At 30.1% G+C, this 23,457-nt stretch overlaps 1 protein-coding gene across 1 annotated transcript in view; it reads left to right on the forward strand.

Annotated features, from left to right (window-relative positions):
• Nucleotides 1–22,908, forward strand: part of LOC141346356 (alpha-1-syntrophin-like) — a 39,188-nt gene extending 16,280 nt beyond the window's left edge. Inside the window, exons 3-8 of the mRNA XM_073851207.1 lie at nucleotides 15,040–15,223; nucleotides 15,632–15,821; nucleotides 15,949–16,070; nucleotides 17,583–17,779; nucleotides 18,636–18,823; nucleotides 22,450–22,908. Of these exons, the coding sequence (XP_073707308.1) occupies nucleotides 15,040–15,223; nucleotides 15,632–15,821; nucleotides 15,949–16,070; nucleotides 17,583–17,779; nucleotides 18,636–18,823; nucleotides 22,450–22,542 (974 nt within the window). The 3' untranslated portion in view covers nucleotides 22,543–22,908. The remainder of the gene's footprint in view (nucleotides 1–15,039; nucleotides 15,224–15,631; nucleotides 15,822–15,948; nucleotides 16,071–17,582; nucleotides 17,780–18,635; nucleotides 18,824–22,449) is intronic.
• The last annotated feature ends 549 nt before the right edge of the window (nucleotides 22,909–23,457 follow it).

Here is a 23,457-nt window from a genome sequence, read left to right on the forward strand (position 1 = left end):
AGTACGTAAAAAGTAGACTGAAAGTATGCTTTCCTATTAGAAGAAATATACTAATAGCACACTTGAATAAACTTCTTTTTCAAAAGAATCCTTCTGTTTTCCTCTTATTACATCTGTTTCACCACTGACGCATTCAGTCCTGTTTGATTCATTTTGTACTGGATCACATTATGGATGTGGTTTACTGGTACTGTTGTGTTTATTTCTCTGCCACCTTTTGTCTCACACATATCTGTCTTTCTGCCTTTCGTGGGTGGATTTTTTTCCCTGTGACATTTGAATCAAATCATGCATGTAGGTTTGTGACCTTCAGCTGCTCTAGATTTATTGACTATAAAATTCATCATTCATGGGAGAATATGTGCGGTTGAGTTCTAGTCTAGCTGAGGAGGATCTTTTCTGTGCAGAATCAGTGTGAAACTCTCACATAAACGCGTCATTCAGCCTGATTTAAAGACGAAAGTAAACAGAATCCTTCTGATTCCACATGTTAACAGCATGTCCAAACCAGACGTGACACGACATGTTTCCAGTGTCAAGCCATGTTTCTGTTCTTCACTAAAGGAGTAAATGCAGCATGGCATGACAATTGACACAACAGACAATTGTTTTATCATGTCAAACATGTTTTTGTTTTAAGATTAAGAAATTAATGCATCAAATAGATCAAGTAAAGACATTTATAAAATAAAATGCATCACAGTTACCACAAAAATGTTGGGCAGCACAACTGTTTTTAACATGGAAAATAATCTGAAATCTTTCTTAAGCAGCAAATCAGCATATTAGAATGATATACATAATATTCCTTTCTAATATGCTGCTGCTCAAAAGTTTGGGATCAGTAAGTTTTTTTTTAAAGTAAAAAAAAAAAGTCTCATATGGTCATCAAAGTTCCATTTATTTGATTAAAAATACAGAAAAAAGGGTAATTTTATTCAATATTATTGCAATTCAAAATAACAGCTTTTTAAATGTAATATACTTTAAAATATAATTTATTTCTGTGATGCAAAGCTGAATTTTCATCAGCCATTACTCCAGTCTTCAGTGTCACATGATCCTTTAGAAATCATTCTAATATACTGATTTCTTTCTTTTATCATCAATGTTGAAAACAACTGTGGTGCTTAATTTTTTTGGAACCTGTGATGCCTTTTTCACGATTCTTTGATGACTAAAAAGGTAAAAAGAAAAATCAAGAAAATCAAAATTAAAAATCCTTTTTTATCAATTTAGCACAACCTTGCTGAATAAAAGTATTGATTTCTTTCAAAGAGAGAACGAAAGAAAAAAATGACTCAGCCCAAACTTTGAACGAGGTGTTTATTGTTACAAAAGTTTTCTGTTTTAAATAAATGCTGTTTTTTAACGTTTTATTTCTTAAAGAATCCTGAAAAATGATCACAGCCAGGCTTAAAAAAATATAACTACTACTAATATAACTACTAATATAACAACTGTTTCCAACACTGATAATAAATCAGCATATTAGAATGATTTCTATAGGATCATGAATACTGGAGTAATGATGCTGAAAAAAACTCAACTTTGCATCACAGGAATAAATTATATTTTAAAGTATATTAAAATAGAAAACCACTATTTTAGATTGCATTAACATTTCACAATATTATAGTGTTTTTCTGTATTTTTAATCAAATAAACACTGCCTTGATGAGCAGAAAAGCCTCCTTTAAAAAGCATTTAAAATCTTACTGATCCCAAACTTTTGAGCAGCAGTGTTAGTATGAGATACAAAACACATCATGCAATAATAAACTCTTTTACACTAGTATGTTCAGTCCAATTGAAGTCCATTATTTTACATTTTAATGCTATTTAAAGTGTGAAGTCAAGTACATTGCATTGTGAGAAACAGTACGCTGTGATCATGCACTAAACATTTTGGCGAATGCACATCATCCAAGTATTCCATGCACGCCTAATATTCACAAACTGTATACAGTATACTGCAAAAATAGTATGAGTAGCATGCTATTCTGAACATATCGCTTGTCAAATGCTGCTCTCCAGAGACGCAAACTGAATGCATGACTTCATTCCAGGTCAGATCTTCATATTGAATATTTGCACTTAACTAAATTAAAATCATAAGCGCCTCCAGCTGTTTTTCACGGCTTCCAGTCAGGAGGAGAAGTTGTGCCGTATTTCTAGGACGATCAAAGTGTTTCTCTCCAGATTATTCAGTGAGATTAATGAAAAGAAAAGCATGCATTAGCTACTAATATGGAAACACACACAAGTGCACACACTGTTAAGTCATGCTCTTAATTTTGAAATGCAATGACAAAGAGATGTTTTTAAGTGTGCAAACCTTTTTGAAACTGCTGTGCGCCATGCACCAGTTAGGTCCGGTGGTTTCAAGAACATTTTTGTGTAGGCGATGAGCGACATTCTGGGCACAGCGTGCTTCGGGAGTCACGGCGTAGCCAATCGGACAGATTCCGGACGCTCCCACGGCAACCGGAGGGCAGGGGCTCGACTGTAGGGGTCTGTTGTGTTTGACGTGGCTCCGGGTTCTTGTGTTTGCCCAGTCAGGCAGCAAGAACAACCGCATGCCTCCGTGTCGCTCGACCCGGGCCTCAGCACCTGGAAACCACCGACCGAAGTCAAAAATCTCTATCTAGTCTCTTAAAGGATGCCCGCTTTGTGTCCCAAAGGGCAGGAATGTTCACGTTTAGATAGAGCAGCGACAGCGCAGACAGATTTATATCTTGTTTTTCTTTTTCCCAGAAACACTTTAAGCGAGTATGTGAATGCAGACGCGAATGTTTGGATAATGCATCGCAAGAATGCGACGGGGGCGATAGGGTTTCCTTCAAATGTCTGTGTCATTATACTAGATGTTTTCATTCAGGTAACTGAATTAACTAACTCAGAAACAAGTGGAACACATTGCTTTCTCATTCAGATATCAGGTATTGAAGCTTGTTTCCACCACGGGATAAAAAAGTTAAAAAGATAATCACAATTCTGACTCACAATTCCAACATTTTTTTCACGTAATTGTGAGTTTATATCTGGCAATTCTAAGTTTATATTGAGTTTCGCAATTGTTAGTTTAAATCTTGTGTATGAGTTATGTCTTCCAATTCTGACATTTTTAAGAGTTTACATCTTGCAATTTAGTTTTTTTTTTTTTTTTTTAATTTTTATTTAGATTATATCTGTCAGTTCTGAGTTTGTTTCACAATTTTTTGTTTTAATGTTATTTATGAGTTTACGTCTTGCAATTCTGACATTTTTCCCGGAATACTGAGTTTACATCTTGCAATTTTGACGTTTTCCTCAAAAGTGAGAGTTTATATATTTAAATTCTGAGTTTATATTATGCAATTCTAAGTTTTAATCTTGTACAATTCTACATTTTTCTCAGAATTCTGAGTTTACATCTTGCAATTTAGTTTTTTTTTTTTTTTTTTTTTACATTTTTATTTAGATTATATCTGTCAGTTCTGAGTTTGTTTCACAATTTTTTGTTTTAATGTTATTTATGAGTTTACGTCTTGCAGTTCTGACATTTTTCTCGGAATTCTGAGTTTACATCTTGCAATTTTGACGTTTTCCTCAGAAGTGAGAGTTTATATATTTAAATTCTGAGTTTATATTATGCAATTCTACGTTTTAATCGTGTACAATTCTACATTTTTCTCAGAATTCTGAGTTTACATCTTGCAATTTAGTTTTTTTTCCCTCAGCAATACATTTTTTTTTAATTTAGTTTATATCTGGCATTTCTGATAATTTATCTCATACTTGCAAGTTTATATTTGTCAGTTCTGAGTTTGTTTCGCAATTGTTAGTTTAAATCTTGTTTATGAGTTATGTCTTGCAATTCTGACATTTTTCTTGGAATTCTGAGTGTACATCTTGCAATTTATTATTTTTTCCTCAGGAATCTGAGCTTATATCTTTTAAGTCCAAGTTTATATTGCAATTCTGAGTTTATATCTGGCGATTCAAAATTTTGTTCTAATACTTGCAAGTTTATATCTGTCAGTCTTACATAATGCAGCGAGTTTGTGTGGCTAGAAGTGTTTGCATTCACAAAGTAAAGCAGAGACCTCTTTATTTCACAGTGGAGTTGAATCTAGTATTGGACTGGATTCTAGCATTTGGTTTGGGTTAAACCAAATCATTCAAAGATGAGCTGTATTTTTCCGCCTGTTACTCGTCAGAACAATCATGACCTCCTCCCTGTTTCCTTCCTTGGCTTTTCTTTTTCCTACCGTTTCCACACTGAAAACCAATAACAGACTGCTCCTATTTCAATCAACTGAGCTAAATATGGCCATCATTGCTCTTAAATCTTTTTAACATTTTCTCCTAGATAGCAGTGAGACTAAATGGATAACAAATGAAGACTTTCATTTAAAACCTATCAGATTTTTTTTTTTTTAGAGTTTCAGAAGAGATCTCAACAGTGTCTCAAACTGTGCTTCAAATTTGCCAAGATTACAACATCTGCAAGTTTCATCAAACGATCCGAACTGTATGGCAAGCCGTTTTAGCCTAAAATATAATATGCGTTACTTGTCGTAATTGCATTTTTACTAGTAACAATGCCAATTAGAGAGCTCTATAATTCAATTCCTACTAGTAACAAAAAAATTAATTTTTACTAGTCATATGTCTCCAATAACTTCCATTCATTTTTAATTACAGAGCTCTACAATTGAATTCTTACTAGTAACAACTACAATTAGAGAGCTCTCTAATTAAATTTTTACTAGTAACAATTTCAATTAAAGAGCTCTCTAATTTATTATAGTAAAAATGCAATTACAGAGCTCTATAATTAAAGATATGTTTAATTGCAGTGCTCTGTAATTGAATTAAAGAGCTCTTTAATTCAGTTCTTACTAGTAACAATTAAATTAAAGAGCTCTCTAATCGGAATTCTCACTAGTAAAAACTGAATGAGAGAGCTCTTTAATTGGAATTATTATTAGTAAAAATTGATTTAGAAAGCTCTCTAATTGTAATTCTTACTAGTAATGATTCAATTGTAGAGCTCTGTAATTAAAAAATGAATGGAAGTCAATGGAGACATATGACTAAAATAAATTTGTAGAGCTCTCTAATTGGAATTGTTACTAGTACGAATTGAATTAGAGAGCTCTGTAATTGAATTGTTTTTAGTAATAGTTGAATTAGAGAGCTCTCCAACTGGCATTGTTACTAGTAGGAATTGAATTATAGAGCTCTCTAATTGAATTGTTACTAATAAAAATGCAATTACAGTGAGTAACGCTTAGTATATTTTAGGCTAATACAGCTTGCCATACATATCTTTAATGTGTTTTTTTTTTTTACTAAAAATTGAATTATAGAGCTCTGTAATTGGAATTGTTACTAGTAATAATTGAATTAGAGAGCTCTCTAGCTGTAATTGTAACTAGTTAAAACTGATTTAGAGAGCTCTCTAATTGGCATTGTTACTAGTAAAAATGCAATTATGACGAGTAACGCATAGTATATTTAAGGCTAAAACGGCTTGCCATATAACTGCTCTCTGTGTTCATTGTATAGCTTTATACTCTTACTGGATGACAAGTTTGTGTTTCATTAAGATAATTTAAGAGAAACATCTCTGACAAAGTTGAAATCCAATGAAAAATCCACAAAGATCTCCATTAAGTCTCCTGAGCTGTGAAAGAGCAACCTCTGCTCTTTACCGTTTCCTCACAAAAATGCACATCGCATGGCAATTTTAATTCCACAAAGGCCATTTAGCATCAGTCCCCAAGGGCTTTTGTGCGACAAAATCCTTCCGTCTATAAATAGCCTCAGAATCCTCTAATCTAAACCTCTGACGAGAGTCTTTTGTTGATGTGATTAATGTTTGGTAGGAGATGCGAGACCACTGAAGACTTGAATTATGAGAAAGCAACAGCAGAAGGACAGTGCTGTGAAGCACAACCGTGATTGGAAATGACAAGGAGAAGAAGATGAGACAGTTTCATAGTGTGTGATGATGAGTGTGTGTTTGTGACACATGCTGAAGGTTGTGGGGTTAAAGGTGACAGCCATTACCAAGTATACTTCAAGTTTATTTTATTAAGTATACTTAAATAAAGTTCAAGTATATTTTTAAGTATACTTTATGTAGCAAGTATACAAATATCAGTGTACTAGTAGTATACATTTAAGTGTACTATTTCAATAAATTAAGTATAACAGTAGTAAACTTTGAGTACACAACTAGTTTACATCTGTGTTTTCAGTTTGTACTGCAATACTGAAAGTGAACTTATAGGTATACTCATAGTTTACTAATTAAATACTTTTTTAGTACACTTTGAACTATAGTCTCAGTAAACTACTATTTTAGTAGATTTATACTGCAGGTATACTCTAAGTTTTCTTTAAGTGAACTTTACATCATACTTTAAGTATACTACTATGTCCCTATTTAGGTATTATCTTTGTTATATGAATATACTGTAGAAAAAATCAAAAGAAAGAACAGGGTATCTGTTTGTAAACAAAAACATTTTATTCTAGCTTCATGCATTCTTTTATTATAAACACTTGAATGTGGGTAAGTTTCATGAATGCAAAATAAATAAACAAACAACATTTTGAATGAAAAGCTAAAAAAAAAAAAAAAAAAGACAATTCCATCTTCATGGGTCAACATTTTATTCCATAACGTTACAGAGTTTTCCGTATCTATGGTTTTGATGCTGTTTTATGTCTGGCGATTGTGTTCGATTACTTGTGAAACAGTCTGTTGTTTCAGTTTCTTCTTCAGTTGTGTTTGGGAAATTCTCTACAGAAGAGGTGTAATAGCACCCCTAGTGTATAACAATGAAAACACGGATTCTCAGAGCACAAGTATAGCTCAAATATATTTAGACTTTTTCTAAGTATAAGTCAAGTATACTTAAATGTCATTTTCAGTATATTTCTGAGTCAGTATATAATGCACATTTCTGAGAAGTACATAGGAAAGTATACTTTCAGTCTGCCTTTTATTTTAGTTTAAAAGAAGTATACTAATAGCACACTTGAATAGACTTCTTTTTCGTAAGTGAGGTGTCGCTTCACATCAGTGTTTTGGAATTGTTGAATATGCATGAAAAACAAAGACATTGTATTGTTTGCATATGATTAAATAGATGCAAGAGCGAAGGCCAATTACAATTGTGACCCTGGACCACAAAACCAGTCATAAGGTTAAATTTTACAAAACTGAGATGTATACATCACATGAAAGCTCAATAAATAAGCTTTCTATTGATATATGGTTTGCTAGGATAGGACAATATTTGGCCGAGATACAACTATTTGAAAATCTGGAATCTGAGGATGCAAAAAAATCAAAATACTGAGAAAATCACCTTTAAAGTTGTCCAAATTAAGTTCTTAACAATGCATATTACTAATCAAAAATTACATTTTAATATATTTATAGTAGGAATTTTACAAAAAATCTTCATGGAACATGATCTTTACTTAATTTCCTAATGATTTTTGGCATAAAAGAAAAATCAATAATTTTGACCCATACAATGTATTTTTGGCTATTGCTACAAATATACCCCAGCGACTTAAGACTGGTTTTGTGGTCCAGGGTCACAATTCAGCATGCATATACTGGGATGTCATCAATGCTGTTGTTATCTTGCAATTATGGCTTTTTTCCCCAGATGTAAGAGTTTATATCTGTCAATTCTGAGTTTATATCTCACAATTCTGAGTTTAAATCTTGCAATTTTGGCTTTTTTCTTCAGAAATAAGAATTTATATCTGCCAATTCTGAGTTCAAATCTTGCAATTATGACTTCAGAAAACAAAAATCGAAAATTGAGGATAAATGCTGCAAATTGAGAGGATAAAAGTCAAAATTTTGCGATAAAAAGTCACATTTGCCTTTTTTTGGACTTATATTTTAGTGAAGTATCAATGTTCTTTTTCGCTATATTTTAATGATTGGAGACGTTCAAACTTTAATCTTGAATTTCTTAGAACATAAAAAGTTTATATAACCAAAGGTAGCCTAACTGAGACTGAACTTATTTCAAGTTTCAATGGACTTGGCACATTAAGCAGAAAATCAACCTGCAAATTACATTTTGTTAATGTAGTTTTTGTTAAGATGAGATTGGAGGATGCATTTCGAAGGAAAGTCGACATTATATGCTCTTGGCAACTCATTTTACTGCTGGCATTCAGTGTTTTTCCAAGTAAAATGACATTTAAAAGAGAAGAAAATTAAAGAAGTAGCTGTTGGACTTGATTTGATCCATTAGGAACAGAATGGACCATGCAAAGTGAGCGTCACATATTACAGTTTGGGCTTTTTTCCACAGATGTGAGAGTTTATATCTGAGTATTCCGTGTTTAAATATTGGACAATTCTACGTTTTTCTCAGACTTCTCAGTTTACATCTTGCAATTTTGTCTTTTTTTCTTCAGAAATAAGAATTTATATCTGCCAATTCTGTGTTAAAATCTTGCAATTATGACTAAGAAGAAAACAAAAATAAGAATTGTGATAAAAACAAAAAATTATGAGGTCAAAATTGTGAGATAAAAAGTCACAATTACCTTTTTTATACTCAGGAGGCTTATGATTTAGCGAAGTAGCAATGTTCTTTTTTTCCTGTATTTTAATGATTGGAGATTTTTATACTTTAATCTTAAATTTCTTAGACGTTTCAAAAAGGTAGACTAACTGAGACTGAACTTACTTAAAGAAATTTAACCTGCAAATTGCATTTTGTTAATGTAGTTTTTGTTAAGAAGAGATTGGAGGATGCATTTTGAAGGAAAGTCGACATTATATGCTGTTTAAAACCCATTTTATTGCTGAAATTCAATGTTTTTCCAAGTGAAATGACATTTAAAAGAGAAGACATTTAATCGTGCAATTATGAATTCAGAAGAAAACAAAAATCAAAATTGTGATAAAAGCTGAAAATTGTGAGGATAAAAGTCAAAATTGTGAGATAAAAAGTCACAATTACCCTTTTTCATACTCAGGAGGCTTATGTTTTAGTGATGTATCAATGTAATTTTTTTTTAATGTATTTTAATGATTGGAGATTTTCTAGCCTAACTGAAACTGAACTTATTTAAAGTCTGAATGGACTTGGTACATTAAGCAGGAAATTAACCTGCAAATTGCATTTTGTTAATGTAGTTTTTGTTAAGATGAGATTGGAGGATGCATTTTGAAGGAAAGTCGACATTATATGCTGTTGCAACCCATTTTACTCCTGAAATGCAATGTTTTTTTCAAGTGAAATGACATTTTAAAAGAGAAGAAAATTAAAGAAGTAGCTTTTGGACTTTATTTGATCCATTAGGAACAGAATGGACCATGCAAAGTGAGCATTACATAATTAAATAAATGTTTATACTAGCATTTAAAAGTGGCCAGTAAGATTTGGCTTTTAAAGAAATTAATATTTTAATTTAGCAAGGAGGACGCATTAAATTGATCAAAAGTGACAGTAAAGACATGTATAGTTCTTTAGAATATTTTTAATCTTCAAAGGATCCTGAACAAAATCAAATGTAACATTTTCCATAATCAGCAATATTTCTTGAGCAGCAAATGCGCATGTTAGAACGATTTCTGAAGGATCTTGTGACACATCTTGTGAAAATTCAGGTTTGCCCAAAGAAATAAATTGCATTTTAACAAATATTCACACGAGAAGTTATTTTAAACTGTAATGATAATTCACAATTTACTTTTTCACAAAAGTATTTTTATCGAACAAAAGCAGCTTTAGTGAGCAGAAGAGACTTCTTTAACAATAAAAGTTACAAGTTACAGTCACAATAAATACAGGAACATGTATTAAGAAAGTAAGTAGAGTCAGCTTCATTTCTCGTGGAGTTTACGTCATCTTTAAAAAGCGCTTGAGGCTGATTCTGCTGAGTGTGTGTGTGTTTGTGTGGTCAGCAGGTGAAGGACTGAGGAATTCAGACACAACATGTGTGAAAACAGACTGTGTGTGAGATGCTGCATTCGCTACTGTAAATGTATTTATAGAGTGAGAGAAAGACGGCTGTGTTTGTCCACTGCTGCTGTATGTGCTGACTAGATGAAGTGTGTTAGTGAACGGCTGACCGCTGAGACAAGATCTATTCTGAGCCAAGGAAGCCCCTCTTTGCCTGTATCACTCGCCCAGACAGAGACAGACAGAGAAAGAGAGATAGAGAGAGAGAGACAGAGACAGACAGAAAAAGAGAGAGAGAGAGAGGGGTGTGTTTCACACCAGCCTCTACAGTGAAACTCGATCTTCCCTCCATAGTGGCGTCTTCTATTTATAACCATCATGAATGTGTGTGTGTGTGTGTGTGTGTGTGTGTGTGTGTATTAGAGACAGAGACTACTATGTGTGTTCATGCCGAAGGGTTTGTCGTGTTTGGTGTCTGGTGTTTGTGTGTGTATGGTTTATTAGCAGTGTTAAAGAACTACATTTTTCAGTAGCCTGATAATTTGTGCAGCTTTACATTTGAGTTGATGGAATGGAATAATCAAACACACTTTTTTTAAATTCAATCTTGTGAATTATTTCTTTCGGAATGTATCATTGAATTTTTTTTTTTTTTTTTTTTTTCAGTTTAATGCATGCATTTATTATTTATTCTTTTTTTTTTAATTATTTATTTCGGAATGTATCACTGCATTTCAGTTTAATGTATGAATTTATTTATTTTGAATTTATGTTCAGGTTTCATACTTTCTAAGTGAGATTTTTGTTGTTGAATGGTTCTGTTTTTGTTTTTTTTATACTATATTTTGTACTTGGTTTAATTAAAGAATTCAGTTGTTAATTTAATTATTCATTCAATCATATATACAATTATTTATTTAGTTAGTTTAACTAAAGTACTTTTTTATTCATATAAAATAAATATTTAGCAAAACATTTTTGAATCCAAAACTGATATAAAATTAAAGCCTTATGTCTAAATAAGTTATTTTTGATTTCATGATTTCTGAAGAATCATGTGACACTGAAGAGTAATGATGCTGAAAATGTAGGTTTAAATTGCATTTTAACATATATATTCACATGGGAGACAGTTATTTTAAACTGTAATAATATTTCACAATTTTACATTTTTTCAGTATTGTTCATCAATTAAAAGCAGCTTTGGTGAGCAGAAGAGACTTCTTTCAAAAACATTTAAAATCTAGTCTAAGATAGAACTGTTACATTTTGATCAAGGATTGATTTGGTGTTTTTTTCTTTGTAAATTTATCTTTCTTTTTCTTTTAAACCCCTTAAGTGTCACCTCCCATTTTTGAACAAAGTAGTGAAAGTGCACTATCCAAACTTAAATTATTATTAAATTCATGAACGCTTTGGAATACAGAAATAAGGTTGGACTCTTTTTTTTTTTAAGACGACAAACTGCAGATTACTGCAGAAGTACAAAAATTTCAAAATTTTAAAGTATTAAAAAGTTATAGAACTATAAATTTACTTTAACAAAAATGCACTGTACAATTTTTGTTTATTTTATATAAAATATATATTTAGCTAAATATTTCTGAATCCAAAACTGATATAAAATAAATCATTATGTCTAAATAAGTTATGTTGAACAGTATAGAATATCCGTGAAATAATGCATATGACATTTTTTATTTTTGCATTTACAATATTTAAAATATTTAAACATTTAAAAATAATAATTTGGCTAATTTGTATTTTTTAATACATTTTATTTTATATTTTTTTGCATTTGTATTTGAAATCAAAAATTGTTTAAAACAATTTTTTATTATTTTTATTTTATATTGTTTGTATTCTTTATGAATATTTTTGATGCATTTTTCTGTCACAAATGTCTAAATTTCTCCGTCAATATTACTTCTATAGAAAGTCAAGATTATAAAAAATATTGAGCCTTCATATGATATATAATTTATGATTATTACAGAAAAACTGAAGAGGTGCTTCCTTCAACAGCTTCACAGTAGTTAAACATGATGTAGTTGTACAGCTGTTATTTTGACCTCTAAATTTTATAAACTAAAGTGTTTTGAACTTTGACTTGTATTAAACATTACATTTCATCTCCAAATTTATTAAATGACTAACCTTAGCTTCTTATTTTCAACTTGTTTTCAATTTTCACGTCAGAAGGCTGTAGTTGAAAAAAATGAGGGAAAATTGGACATTTATGTATTTATTTACTTATTTTTTGCTTTAACAATGTGAATATGTAGCCATTTTAAAATCCATCCTCAAACCTCATGTGTATGTGAGCATTCATTTATGACGGTTTCCTACTTATTTCTGGAAGCGTGCACGCACGCATATATCATGCATTGTCCTTTTAGTACATGTAAAGTCAGTAGAAATAAAGCATCAGAATCTGCCAGCGGTTTGTGCAAACAGACTTTACTCCAGCACTGAATGCGCTGAGCAATACTTTCCTAATGGAAACGTTTTTATTTTTGGTTGCATACAACATCTTCCTCTTTCATCCAAAGCTGCTTTTTTGGTAATTTGTACTCTCCTTTTATAGCCGTTCAACTTAAATCAGCAGGATTTTTCAGAGTTTAGTGGGTTATGCCCACAAATTGAGTCTAAGGCTCAGGGTTCTTACACCTTTTCCAAAGTAAAATTCAAGCACTTTCAAGGTGCATTTTCAAGATTTTCCAGCACTGTGGTAAATTACATATTCACATACATGAGTTCTTAATTTTAAATCAGATGTTATTTTGCTATTAAAAAACAACTGTCTGGATTGCATATAACATTGTCCCATATAAATAGTCAACATTCAGTACACAAATTATATAATTTAAAATATATAATTAATATAATTTACTGAGTATCTGTAGTATTTTAAAAAATAAAATTTAAAGGCTTTTTAAGACCTGCACAAATAAAAGTAATACTGTGTGAGTGGAGTAGGTGTAACAGTTGAGGTCTGGAGACTGACGTGTGGATCCAAGTGATTGTGACAGTAGGGCAATGTCTACGGTAACATTAATGACTGGTATAAAATGACTGTAAAAAAATTTGATAAACTAAAATTCTAAAACTTGAAAACTTTCTAAAACTTGAAGGATTTTCACAAATACATTTCACATTTCAGCCTAAAAGTACTGAAAGGTAGTCAAAAAGACACTATAAAATTAATAATAAAATTTAACTGGCCCAAATGAAAAAAAGACCATTTTTTTAAACATTGAAAATATTTTTGATTGACATTTAGAATCCTATCTGATTTTCTATTCACAAATATCAAGGTATTTTTTTTCCCACTATTTACAGTATATCTGCTAATTTTTTTAATATCAATTTAAGGTAATTTATGACCCTTTTTAAGAGCACAAGTAAAATGAACACCGTAGTGGGGTTGAACAATGTACAGTAACATATTAAGCCATAAAATGACAAGATTTATAATTTAGATTTTCACAAAAACAAAACATATTATACAATGGCATTTCAGCCTTTATATTTTTAAAATGGTATAATTTATTATATTTATTTAAAACATAAATATTGCTGTCTTAATTGTTTAGATTTTTAGAAAGCACATAACTTCTTTTACATTTACAACTCTAATGTGTTTGCTGCATAAAAACATGGGTCAATATTTGTAATAATCTTACTAAACAGCTGAATATTCGCAAATTCATTCCCTGTCACGAGGGGGCGCTGTAGGAGCGCTGAAATATTACGGTTTCCTCAGTAACGGCTGTATACAAAGCACTGAAAGCAGCATTAACGCTGTTTTATCAGGCATGAAATGAAAATGCCAATGACACGTTTCTGTGGACAGTCGAGTTTGTAAGGACCCGCACGAGCCCTCTACTTTAAGATAGTCCGGTGAAACATTTTGGTAGCCCGACTGGAAAACACAATAGCCCCGGGACATCGGGCTGGCAATTTTGCGATCCCAAAATTCTCGTTTTAAACATAATTCTTATTTGTCGTTTCCAACCATCGAGGACTGATGCAACACCCACCTGATAACTGGCATGTTTTATCTACCGCTCTGTTCCATCAGAGGGCGCGCATCAAGAAAGACCGGCACAGCCTCACGTGCACACTCGAGCGGAGCTGTTTTTTTTTTTCTTTTCTTTCTTTTACATATTATAAGCATGACAAAAAATAACTATTTAGTATAAAAGCAAATTAATATGAAACCGATGCAACTGCATATTCAAGCACTTTCAAGCACTTCATCCAAAATCCAAGCATTTTTCAAACCTTGAAAACACTACATTAAAATTCAAGCATTTTCAAGGAATTCAAGCACCCGTACGAACCCTGAAGGCTGTGTTCAAAATAGCTTACTACTCATACTATTTTTCCATATGCATGCTGTGAACAGAATAATGCATATTATGACATTTTTATTTTTGCATTCACAATATTGTATTTTATTTATATATTTGTATTAAAAATATATTAAAAAACTATTTTGCTTCTTTATTTATAATGTTTGATATATTTTTAGTGTTTTTATTTGAAATAAAAAATGTTACAAATATAAAATCAAATATATGCATTTACAATATTTTATTTTATTTATATATTTGTATTAAAAATATCCAAAAACTATTTTTCTTATGTATAATTTTTTTATATACTGTTTGTATTTTCATTAGAAATAAAAAATGTGACAAATATTTAAAAAAATTATATTTTTATTATTTGTATTTTTTATAAATTGTTTTTATATTGTTTATTTTTTTAATAAACAATATAATTAAACAAGTTTAAAAATACAAAAATCTATATTTTTATTATTTGTATTTTTTACAAATTGTTTTTTTTATATTCCGAAATGTTTGTTGTTGCGTGATGCATGAAACTTTTTTTACATACTATTTTTACAAAATATCATGCAGTCATCAGTTTTTGTGTGTAGTATGTAGTAAACAAAATGCAAGTGTTCCATTCTTTATCAGGACAGTAGTAAAGAGACCTGTGCTTAGCTATATTTCAACATGACAGGAACACTTTAAACTAGCAGTAAGAATAATGCCAATCTCTGTCTTTTTTCTCTCTGTAGTGAAATATATTAAAGAGATGTCAGCGTTTTTTAAGGGCGGATCGACGGCGGGACCCCCGGTGTTCGATTCCCCTCCAGCCACCCCACAAAAACAGACAGACCCCGCGCTTAAAGAGACCCAGACCATCCCTCTCCGAATGTGCCAAGTGACACGCAAACAGTGTGCGCCAGACACAGAGGACAGGTACAGACACACACCTGTAGAGTTTACACAGTGTTTTATAATATAATATAATATAATATAATATTGGCCATTATTATTTATATTAGCCATAACAACTTTGTGTGTGTGTGTGTGTGTGTTTATACATATATATAAGATTTCTCTTTTTGGCCATTTTTAAGTTTAGCCATAACAAAAATGATTGTAAATGACATGTCTCTGACTCAATATTCTGATTAGATGAAGCATCTATCAACACATTCTACACTAATGCATCATAAAACAGCCTACAGTTTGACTAATGAACTTCATTATCTGGCAGAAGAGTTATTCATAATGATTATTATCTTAATATGCTCAAAAAGGCATTATGCCACGAGAGGTCATGTTGAGACTTGATTTGTAAAGTCTGCTCTTCTGTCTCTGTAGGTATTTTGAGGTGGTGTCATCAGACAGGAAGAAGTCTGTGTTTCTGCGGGCTAAAGATCACGCCATGGCTCAGGCCTGGTATAACAGCATCCAGACCGGAAGTGCAGCATTACTGAGCAGCGCCAAAGCTGAGCTGAAAGCCCTGCAGCCGAGTCTGGACATCACACACATCGGCTGGATCATCGAGCAGGTGAGAAACACACACCATGAGATGACATGAGATGAGATGAGATGAGATGAGATGAGATGAGATGAGATGAGATGAGATGAGATGAGATGTTGCAGCAGAGCCTGATGATTGTGTTTGTGTGTGGCAGGGCTCAGAGCGGCCGATCCTAGCGGTGTTGACGGACAGAGATTTGCTGCTGTATGGATCCCTGCCCGACAGTAAAGAGACACTCAACAGCCCAGACAAGAGCTATCCTTTAATTACCACCAGGTACAAACACACACACACACATATATATCAGACACTCAAACAGTGCATACTAGAGCATTAAGATGAGAGGACATGCATTACATGCATTTACCACATTAAAACAGTGAGGCTGGCACAATGCACAACAGTTAACTATAGTAATTTGTTGATAAGATATGATAAAAAATTAATTTTATTTTATTGCAATAGCCCACATTTTTTTTGTATTTTTTTGCAATAGCCCATATTTTATTTTATTTTATTTCATTTCATTTCAATAGCCCAAAATAATTTATTTTAATTTATTTTTTATTTTTTTATTTCAATAGCCAAAAATACACTGTGTGGCTCACAATGATCGATTTTTCTTTTATGCCGAAAATCATTAGGATGTTAAGTAAAAATCATGTTCCATGAAGAATATATCTTATGACTGGTTATATTATATTATATTATATTATATTATATTATATTATATTATATTATATTATATTATATGGGAAAGTCATGGAAACAAAACAAAAATATCTATAAATATTTAACTTTTTCTTGGTATGCTCAATTTTGTATTGATTTTGGTGCTTGGTGAAATAATAAAAAATTGAAAACAAGTAAACATTTATTCATTCATTCATTTTTGGAAGAAACAATATTATATGTGACCCTGGACCACAAAACCAGTCATAAGGTTAAATTTTACAAAACTGAGATGTATACAGCATATGAAAGCTCAATAAATAAGCTTTCTACTGATGTATGGTTTGTTAGGATAGGACAATATTTGGCTGAGATACATCTATTTGAAAATCTGGAATCTGAGGATGCAAAAAAATCAAAATACTGAGAAAATCAGCTTTAAAGTTCTCCAAATTAAGTTCTTAACAATGCATATTACTAATCAAAAATTACATTTTAATATATTTATAGTAGGAATTTTACAAAAAATTTTCATGGAACATGATCTTTACTTAATTTCCTAATGATTTTTGGCATAAAAGAAAAATCTGTAATTTTGACCCATACCATGTATTTTTGGCTATTGCTACAAATATACCCCAGCGACTTAAGACTGGTTTTGTGGTCCAGGGTCACATATGCTAAATTGTCCAAGAATAAGTATGTATACATTTTATAGTTTTATTTATACTTTTATTTTTATACTTTATTTTTTATACACATATACACATATTCTGAGACTATTGATAATTTATCTCTATTTATTCATTCATGCATTCTTTTTAGAATAAAAACTGTTGTATTCTTATTAAAAATATTCCAATAAGGTGTGTATATATGTATATATTTACATATACATGCATTTTTAAACTATTTAGCAGACTACAATACAATGATTTGGTATGTCATTGTTACTGTGGGTTTGTTGTTGTTTTGCTTTGTCATTGACAATAATAATCCGAATGCACAATTCTGACTCATGCTGTAATTCATTAAAGTAAACTGTTCAATTTGTAAAGCAGATTTGTAAGTAGTTGAGTTGTGTGTATACTAATATCTGCTGTTTGTCTGGGTCAGGCTGGTACACTCTGGACCGGGTAAGAGTTCATCAGTCCATGACTCGGAGCTGACGTTCGGCCTGCGTTTGGGCACTAAACAGGGCGTGGAGACGCATCTGTTCAGAGTAGACACGGCTAAAGACCTGTCCACCTGGACGCACCTGCTGGTGGAGGGCTGCCACAGCGCCGCTGAGCTCGTGCAGGAGGTCACAACAGGTGAACAAACTTCACAAACCTTCACGATCTCTCAAAGCATAAAATAAATGAGTATATGTTAGTAGATGAACCAGTGGGCAGAGATTGCATGTGCTTGTATTGCCCTCTGTTGGGTCAATAATGTGCTGCACTCCAGTATTGGAGCATAGTATGTGCACTGTGCTTCATTTATTTGTTTATTTGTTTTTGCATGGATGTTTTCTTAGCCTGCTAAAAGTACAAAGGGGTAGTGATTTTAGTAATATTGCTATGTGTTTTTGTCATTTTTATTATATTATTTACATAAGTATAAATCTATGATAAAAAGAATATGTGACCCTGGACCACAAAACCAGTCTTAAGTCGCTGGGGTATATTTGTAGCAATAGCCAAAAATACATTGCATGGGTCAAAATTATTGATTTCTCTTTTATGCCAAAAATCATTAGGCAATTAAGTAAAGATCATGTTCCATGAAGATTTTTTTGTAAAATTCCTACTATAAATATATCAAAATGTAATTTTTGATTAGTGATATGCATTGTTAAGAACTTAATTTGGACAACTTTAAAGGTGATTTTCTCAGTATTTAGATTTTTTTGCACCCTCAGATTCCAGATATTCAAATAGATGTATCTCGGGCCAAATATTGTCCTATCCTAACAAACCATATATCAATAGAAAGCTTGTTTATTGAGCTTCCATATTATATATACATCTCAGTTTTGTAAAATTTAACCTTATGACTGGTTTTGTGGTCCAGGGTCACATATGATAAAAGCAATGCCCTAATGTCATGGAAAACCTTTTAAAAAGGGAATTACATGTACAGAAAAGAAAATAAGTTTAGTTAACGATGATTTTGTATTTTCTGCAGCATGCAGCTGGAACGGGAAGTCGTGTATGTTGAGCGTTCACATAGACAAAGGCTTCTCGTTGTTCACGGAGGAGGCCGGCGTCAGGAAGAACGTCCTTCTCCAGCAGCCCTTCGAGCGTCTGCGCATGTCCTCAGACGACGGCATCCGCATGATTTTCCTGGACTTCGGAGGCCCAGAAGCTGAGATCGTGAGAGACATTTTTATGCTTTCATTTCTTTCACTTTAACTCCGATTTGTGCTGAATTTAAGAAGCTGTTAGCTCTTTGCTAGAAGAAGTTATTGCTTAGTTTTTTCTGTTCACTATGCTTGAATTTGTAATGAGCACTCTGACTTAACCAGCTGGAAACATGCTTGAGATTTCCTCTGAAATTCTAGAGAAGACACATGTGAGATTACTGGAGTCTTTTTTTCTCGGGAGAAACAGAGAAGTTGCGATCTACAGCAAACAGTCTCAGTTTTTTTTTAAATCTGCTTTTAATTTCAGCACCACCTGAGAGAAACAGAGAAACAACTGAGATATTAAAGATCTCATGTATTTTTTTCTCTCAATGCTGTCCCAATTCTGTTCTTTCTCCTGGTTTTTATTTGTTTTCTCAAAATGTGCAATAGAACACACTTTAAAACAATGTAACATTATTGTGCAAACATTTGTAATTTTCTTAGTCTGTCAAGAATAAAAATAAGTTTTTGTTTTATATTTGAGAAATCGACCTGACTTTACCGAAATTAATGTAAACATTCAATATTTTTGTTTAATAATTTGAACTGTTATACATTTTATTATATTTTTCAGTTGATCGTTTAATTGTAGTTTAATTTTTATTAATTTTGTTATGTGCTTTAGTCATTATTATTATTATTTAAATAACAAGTAAGTTTTTTAATGTAATATTTATTTTTTATTGAAAAATTAAACATTTGAGATTTTTGATGCATAGTTTATACTGTTACAAATTTTATTTTTTGTTTAAATTTTTTAAAGTAAATTTAATGTTTTATATATGTTTTCTTTTTTTTTTTTTTAGATTTGTTTCATGTAATATTTCTTTATTAATTGAACAATTAAACATTTGAGATTTTTGATGCATAGTTTATACTGTTACAAATTTTGTTTTTTGTTTAAAATTTTTTAAGTAAATTTAATGTTTTATATATTTTTTTCTTTTCTTTTTTTAGATTTGTTTCATGTAATATTTCTTTATTAATTGAACAATTAAACATTTGAGATTTTTGATGCATAGTTTATACTGTTACAAATTTTATTTTTTGTTTAAATTTTTTAAAGTAAATTTAATGTTTTATATATTTTTTTTCTTTTTTTTAGATTTGTTTCATGTAATATTTCTTTATTAATTGAACAATTAAACATTTGAGATTTTGGATGCATAGTTTATACTGTTACAAATTTTATTTTTTGTTTAAATTTTTAAAAGTAAATTTAATGTTTTATATATTTTTTTTCTTTTTTTTTAGATTTGTTTCATGTAATATTTCTTTATTAATTGAACAATTAAACATTTGAGATTTTGGATGCATAGTTTATACTGTTACAAATTTTATTTTTTGTTTAAATTTTTAAAAGTAAATTTAATGTTTTATATATTTTTTTTCTTTTTTTTTAGATTTGTTTCATGTAATATTTCTTTATTAATTGAACAATTAAACATTTGAGATTTTGGATGCATAGTTTATACTGTTACAAATTTTATTTTTTGTTTAAATTTTTTTAAGTAAATTTAATGTTTTATATATTTTTTTCTTTTTTTTTTTTAGATTTGTTTCATGTAATATTTCTTTATTAATTGAACAATTAAACATTTGAGATTTTGGATGCATAGTTTATACTGTTACAAATTTTATTTTTTGTTTAAATTTTCTAAAGTAAATTTAATGTTTTATATATTTTTTTTTCTTTTTTTTTTTAGATTTGTTTCATGTAATATTTCTTTATTAATTGAACAATTAAACATTTGAGATTTTGGATGCATAGTTTATACTGTTACAAATTTTGTTTTTTGTTTAAAATTTTTAAAGTAAATTTAATGTTTTATATATATATATATTTTTTTTAGATTTGTTTCATGTAATATTTCTTTATTAATTGAACAATTAAACATTTGAGATTTTTGATGCATAGTTTATACTGTTACAAATTTTATTTTTTGTTTAAATTTTTTAAAGTAAATTTAATGTTTTATATATTTTTTTTCTTTTTTTTTTAGATTTGTTTCATGTAATATTTCTTTATTAATTGAACAATTAAACATTTGAGATTTTGGATGCATAGTTTATACTGTTACAAATTTTATTTTTTGTTTAAATTTTTTAAAGTAAATTTAATGTTTTATATATTTTTTTTCTTTTTTTTTTTAGATTTGTTTCATGTAATATTTCTTTATTAATTGAACAATTAAACATTTGAGATTTTTGATGCATAGTTTATACTGTTACAAATTTTATTTTTTGTTTAAATTTTTTAAAGTAAATTTAATGTTTTATATATTTTTTTTCTTTTTTTTTTAGATTTGTTTCATGTAATATTTCTTTATTAATTGAACAATTAAACATTTGAGATTTTGGATGCATAGTTTATACTGTTACAAATTTTATTTTTTGTTTAAATTTTTTAAAGTAAATTTAATGTTTTATATATTTTTTTTCTTTTTTTTTTTAGATTTGTTTCATGTAATATTTCTTTATTAATTGAACAATTAAACATTTGAGATTTTTGATGCATAGTTTATACTGTTACAAATTTTATTTTTTGTTTAAATTTTTTAAAGTAAATTTAATGTTTTATATATTTTTTTTCTTTTTTTTTTTAGATTTGTTTCATGTAATATTTCTTTATTAATTGAACAATTAAACATTTGAGATTTTGGATGCATAGTTTATACTGTTACAAATTTTATTTTTTGTTTAAATTTTTTAAAGTAAATTTAATGTTTTATATATTTTTTTTCTTTTTTTTTTTAGATTTGTTTCATGTAATATTTCTTTATTAATTGAACAATTAAACATTTGAGATTTTGGATGCATAGTTTATACTGTTACAAATTTTATTTTTTGTTTAAATTTTTTAAAGTAAATTTAATGTTTTATATATTTTTTTTCTTTTTTTTTTTTAGATTTGTTTCATGTAATATTTCTTTATTAATTGAACAATTAAACATTTGAGATTTTGGATGCATAGTTTATACTGTTACCAGTTTTAATTTTTTATTCATTTTGTTATGTGTATTTTTTTTGTTAAATAATTATTTATTTTTGAATTTTTAGTTTGTTTTTATTAATTTTTAGTTAGTTATTTTAGTCCTTCAAACTCAAATTTATTTATCATTATTTCCTTTTTTCAGGAAAAACATATTTAATTTAATTTATTTATTTATTTTAATTTACCCAAATAAAATAATTTTTCACTGATGCTGATTTTAGAAGAAACAATATTATACGCTAAATTGTCCAATAATGGGTATATATACATTTTATATTTTAATTTATACTTTATTTTTAATACACATACACACATTCTGAGACTATTTCTCATTTATCTCTAATTATTCATTCATGCATTCTTTTTACAAGTAAATGTTGTTTGCTACTGTAAATATTTCAATAATGTGTGTGTATATATTTTATTTTATTTTTATTTTAGCTTTAAATTAACCAAAATAAAATCATTTTAATATTCTTAGGGTTAGTCTGAGAAGTTAAAGACTTCAACAAATAGCCTATTTGGTTTTCAGTGCCGTTAAAGTGAAACATTTGAAATATTGATGAGAACTCATGTGTTTTTTTTTGTTTTTTTTTCAGCAACTGGACCTTCACTCCTGCCCTAAAACCATCGTCTTCATCATTCACTCTTTCCTGTCGGCCAAGGTCAAGCGACTAGGGCTATTGGCATGACGACAAACGCCATGGCGACAGAATTGACCGGTGGACCACTGGACATCAAGCCAAATCTTCCATCACAGACTGTCACGGGTCAGTGTTCAGATGCGGACGGCCAAACCTACAGCCATTCAGTGACGATTTTAAGCTGTTTTCCTCATAGCGCTGACCTTTTATTCTTCATTATTTTATTGGTTTGTATCTCAGCTAAACTTTACGAATGTTTGAAAAATAATCACATAATCATATGTTATGAGGGCAGCGACACAAACGAAAGATATTAAACTCTGTTCCAGAACCTACGTAGGCAGTTGTCTATTAAGGGAGCATCTGATTTGAGACGCTCATGTTTGCAATAATAAGCCTAAAAATATACATAAAATAAAAAGAAGATAAATATATTTAAAGAAAATAAAGAAATAAATTTACTTTTAATTATTATAGTCAAATCGTGAGACTTTTCAGTGTGGAAATAATTATTTATAATCTTTTATCTTCATCTTAAATACTTTTTTCACCCCCCAAAGCTTTAACGCAAAGCATACATGTTATTCTGTATTAAAATTTTCCCGACAGCCTTCCTATGATGCCTTAAAAGTGCTGTCTAAGAAGGCAGCTCGCTAGGTTTTGGAACAGAGACTGTGAAAAACAGCTGCTCTAATCACGAAAAGGGCTTTAACGTTTGGCAGCTGAGAGAGTTTGAGAAATAACATCTCAAATCTCACCTTTCTATGGTGAGAAATAATGGTTCTTTCTAATTTGACTATCTTCTGACTATCTTATAGATATAACCTTTTAAGACACACCGTCTTCCAGAATATCTATGCATCATCCGTGAAGAGAGAGAATCAACCAGCTGAACCCTTTCAAAAAAAGACACCGCAGTATTTATGATTACAATATTCATTGTATACTATATGGCATATGGTT

Source organism: Garra rufa, chromosome 12 (genome assembly GCF_049309525.1).
Source record: "Garra rufa chromosome 12, GarRuf1.0, whole genome shotgun sequence".
Lineage (NCBI taxonomy): Eukaryota > Metazoa > Chordata > Actinopteri > Cypriniformes > Cyprinidae > Garra > Garra rufa.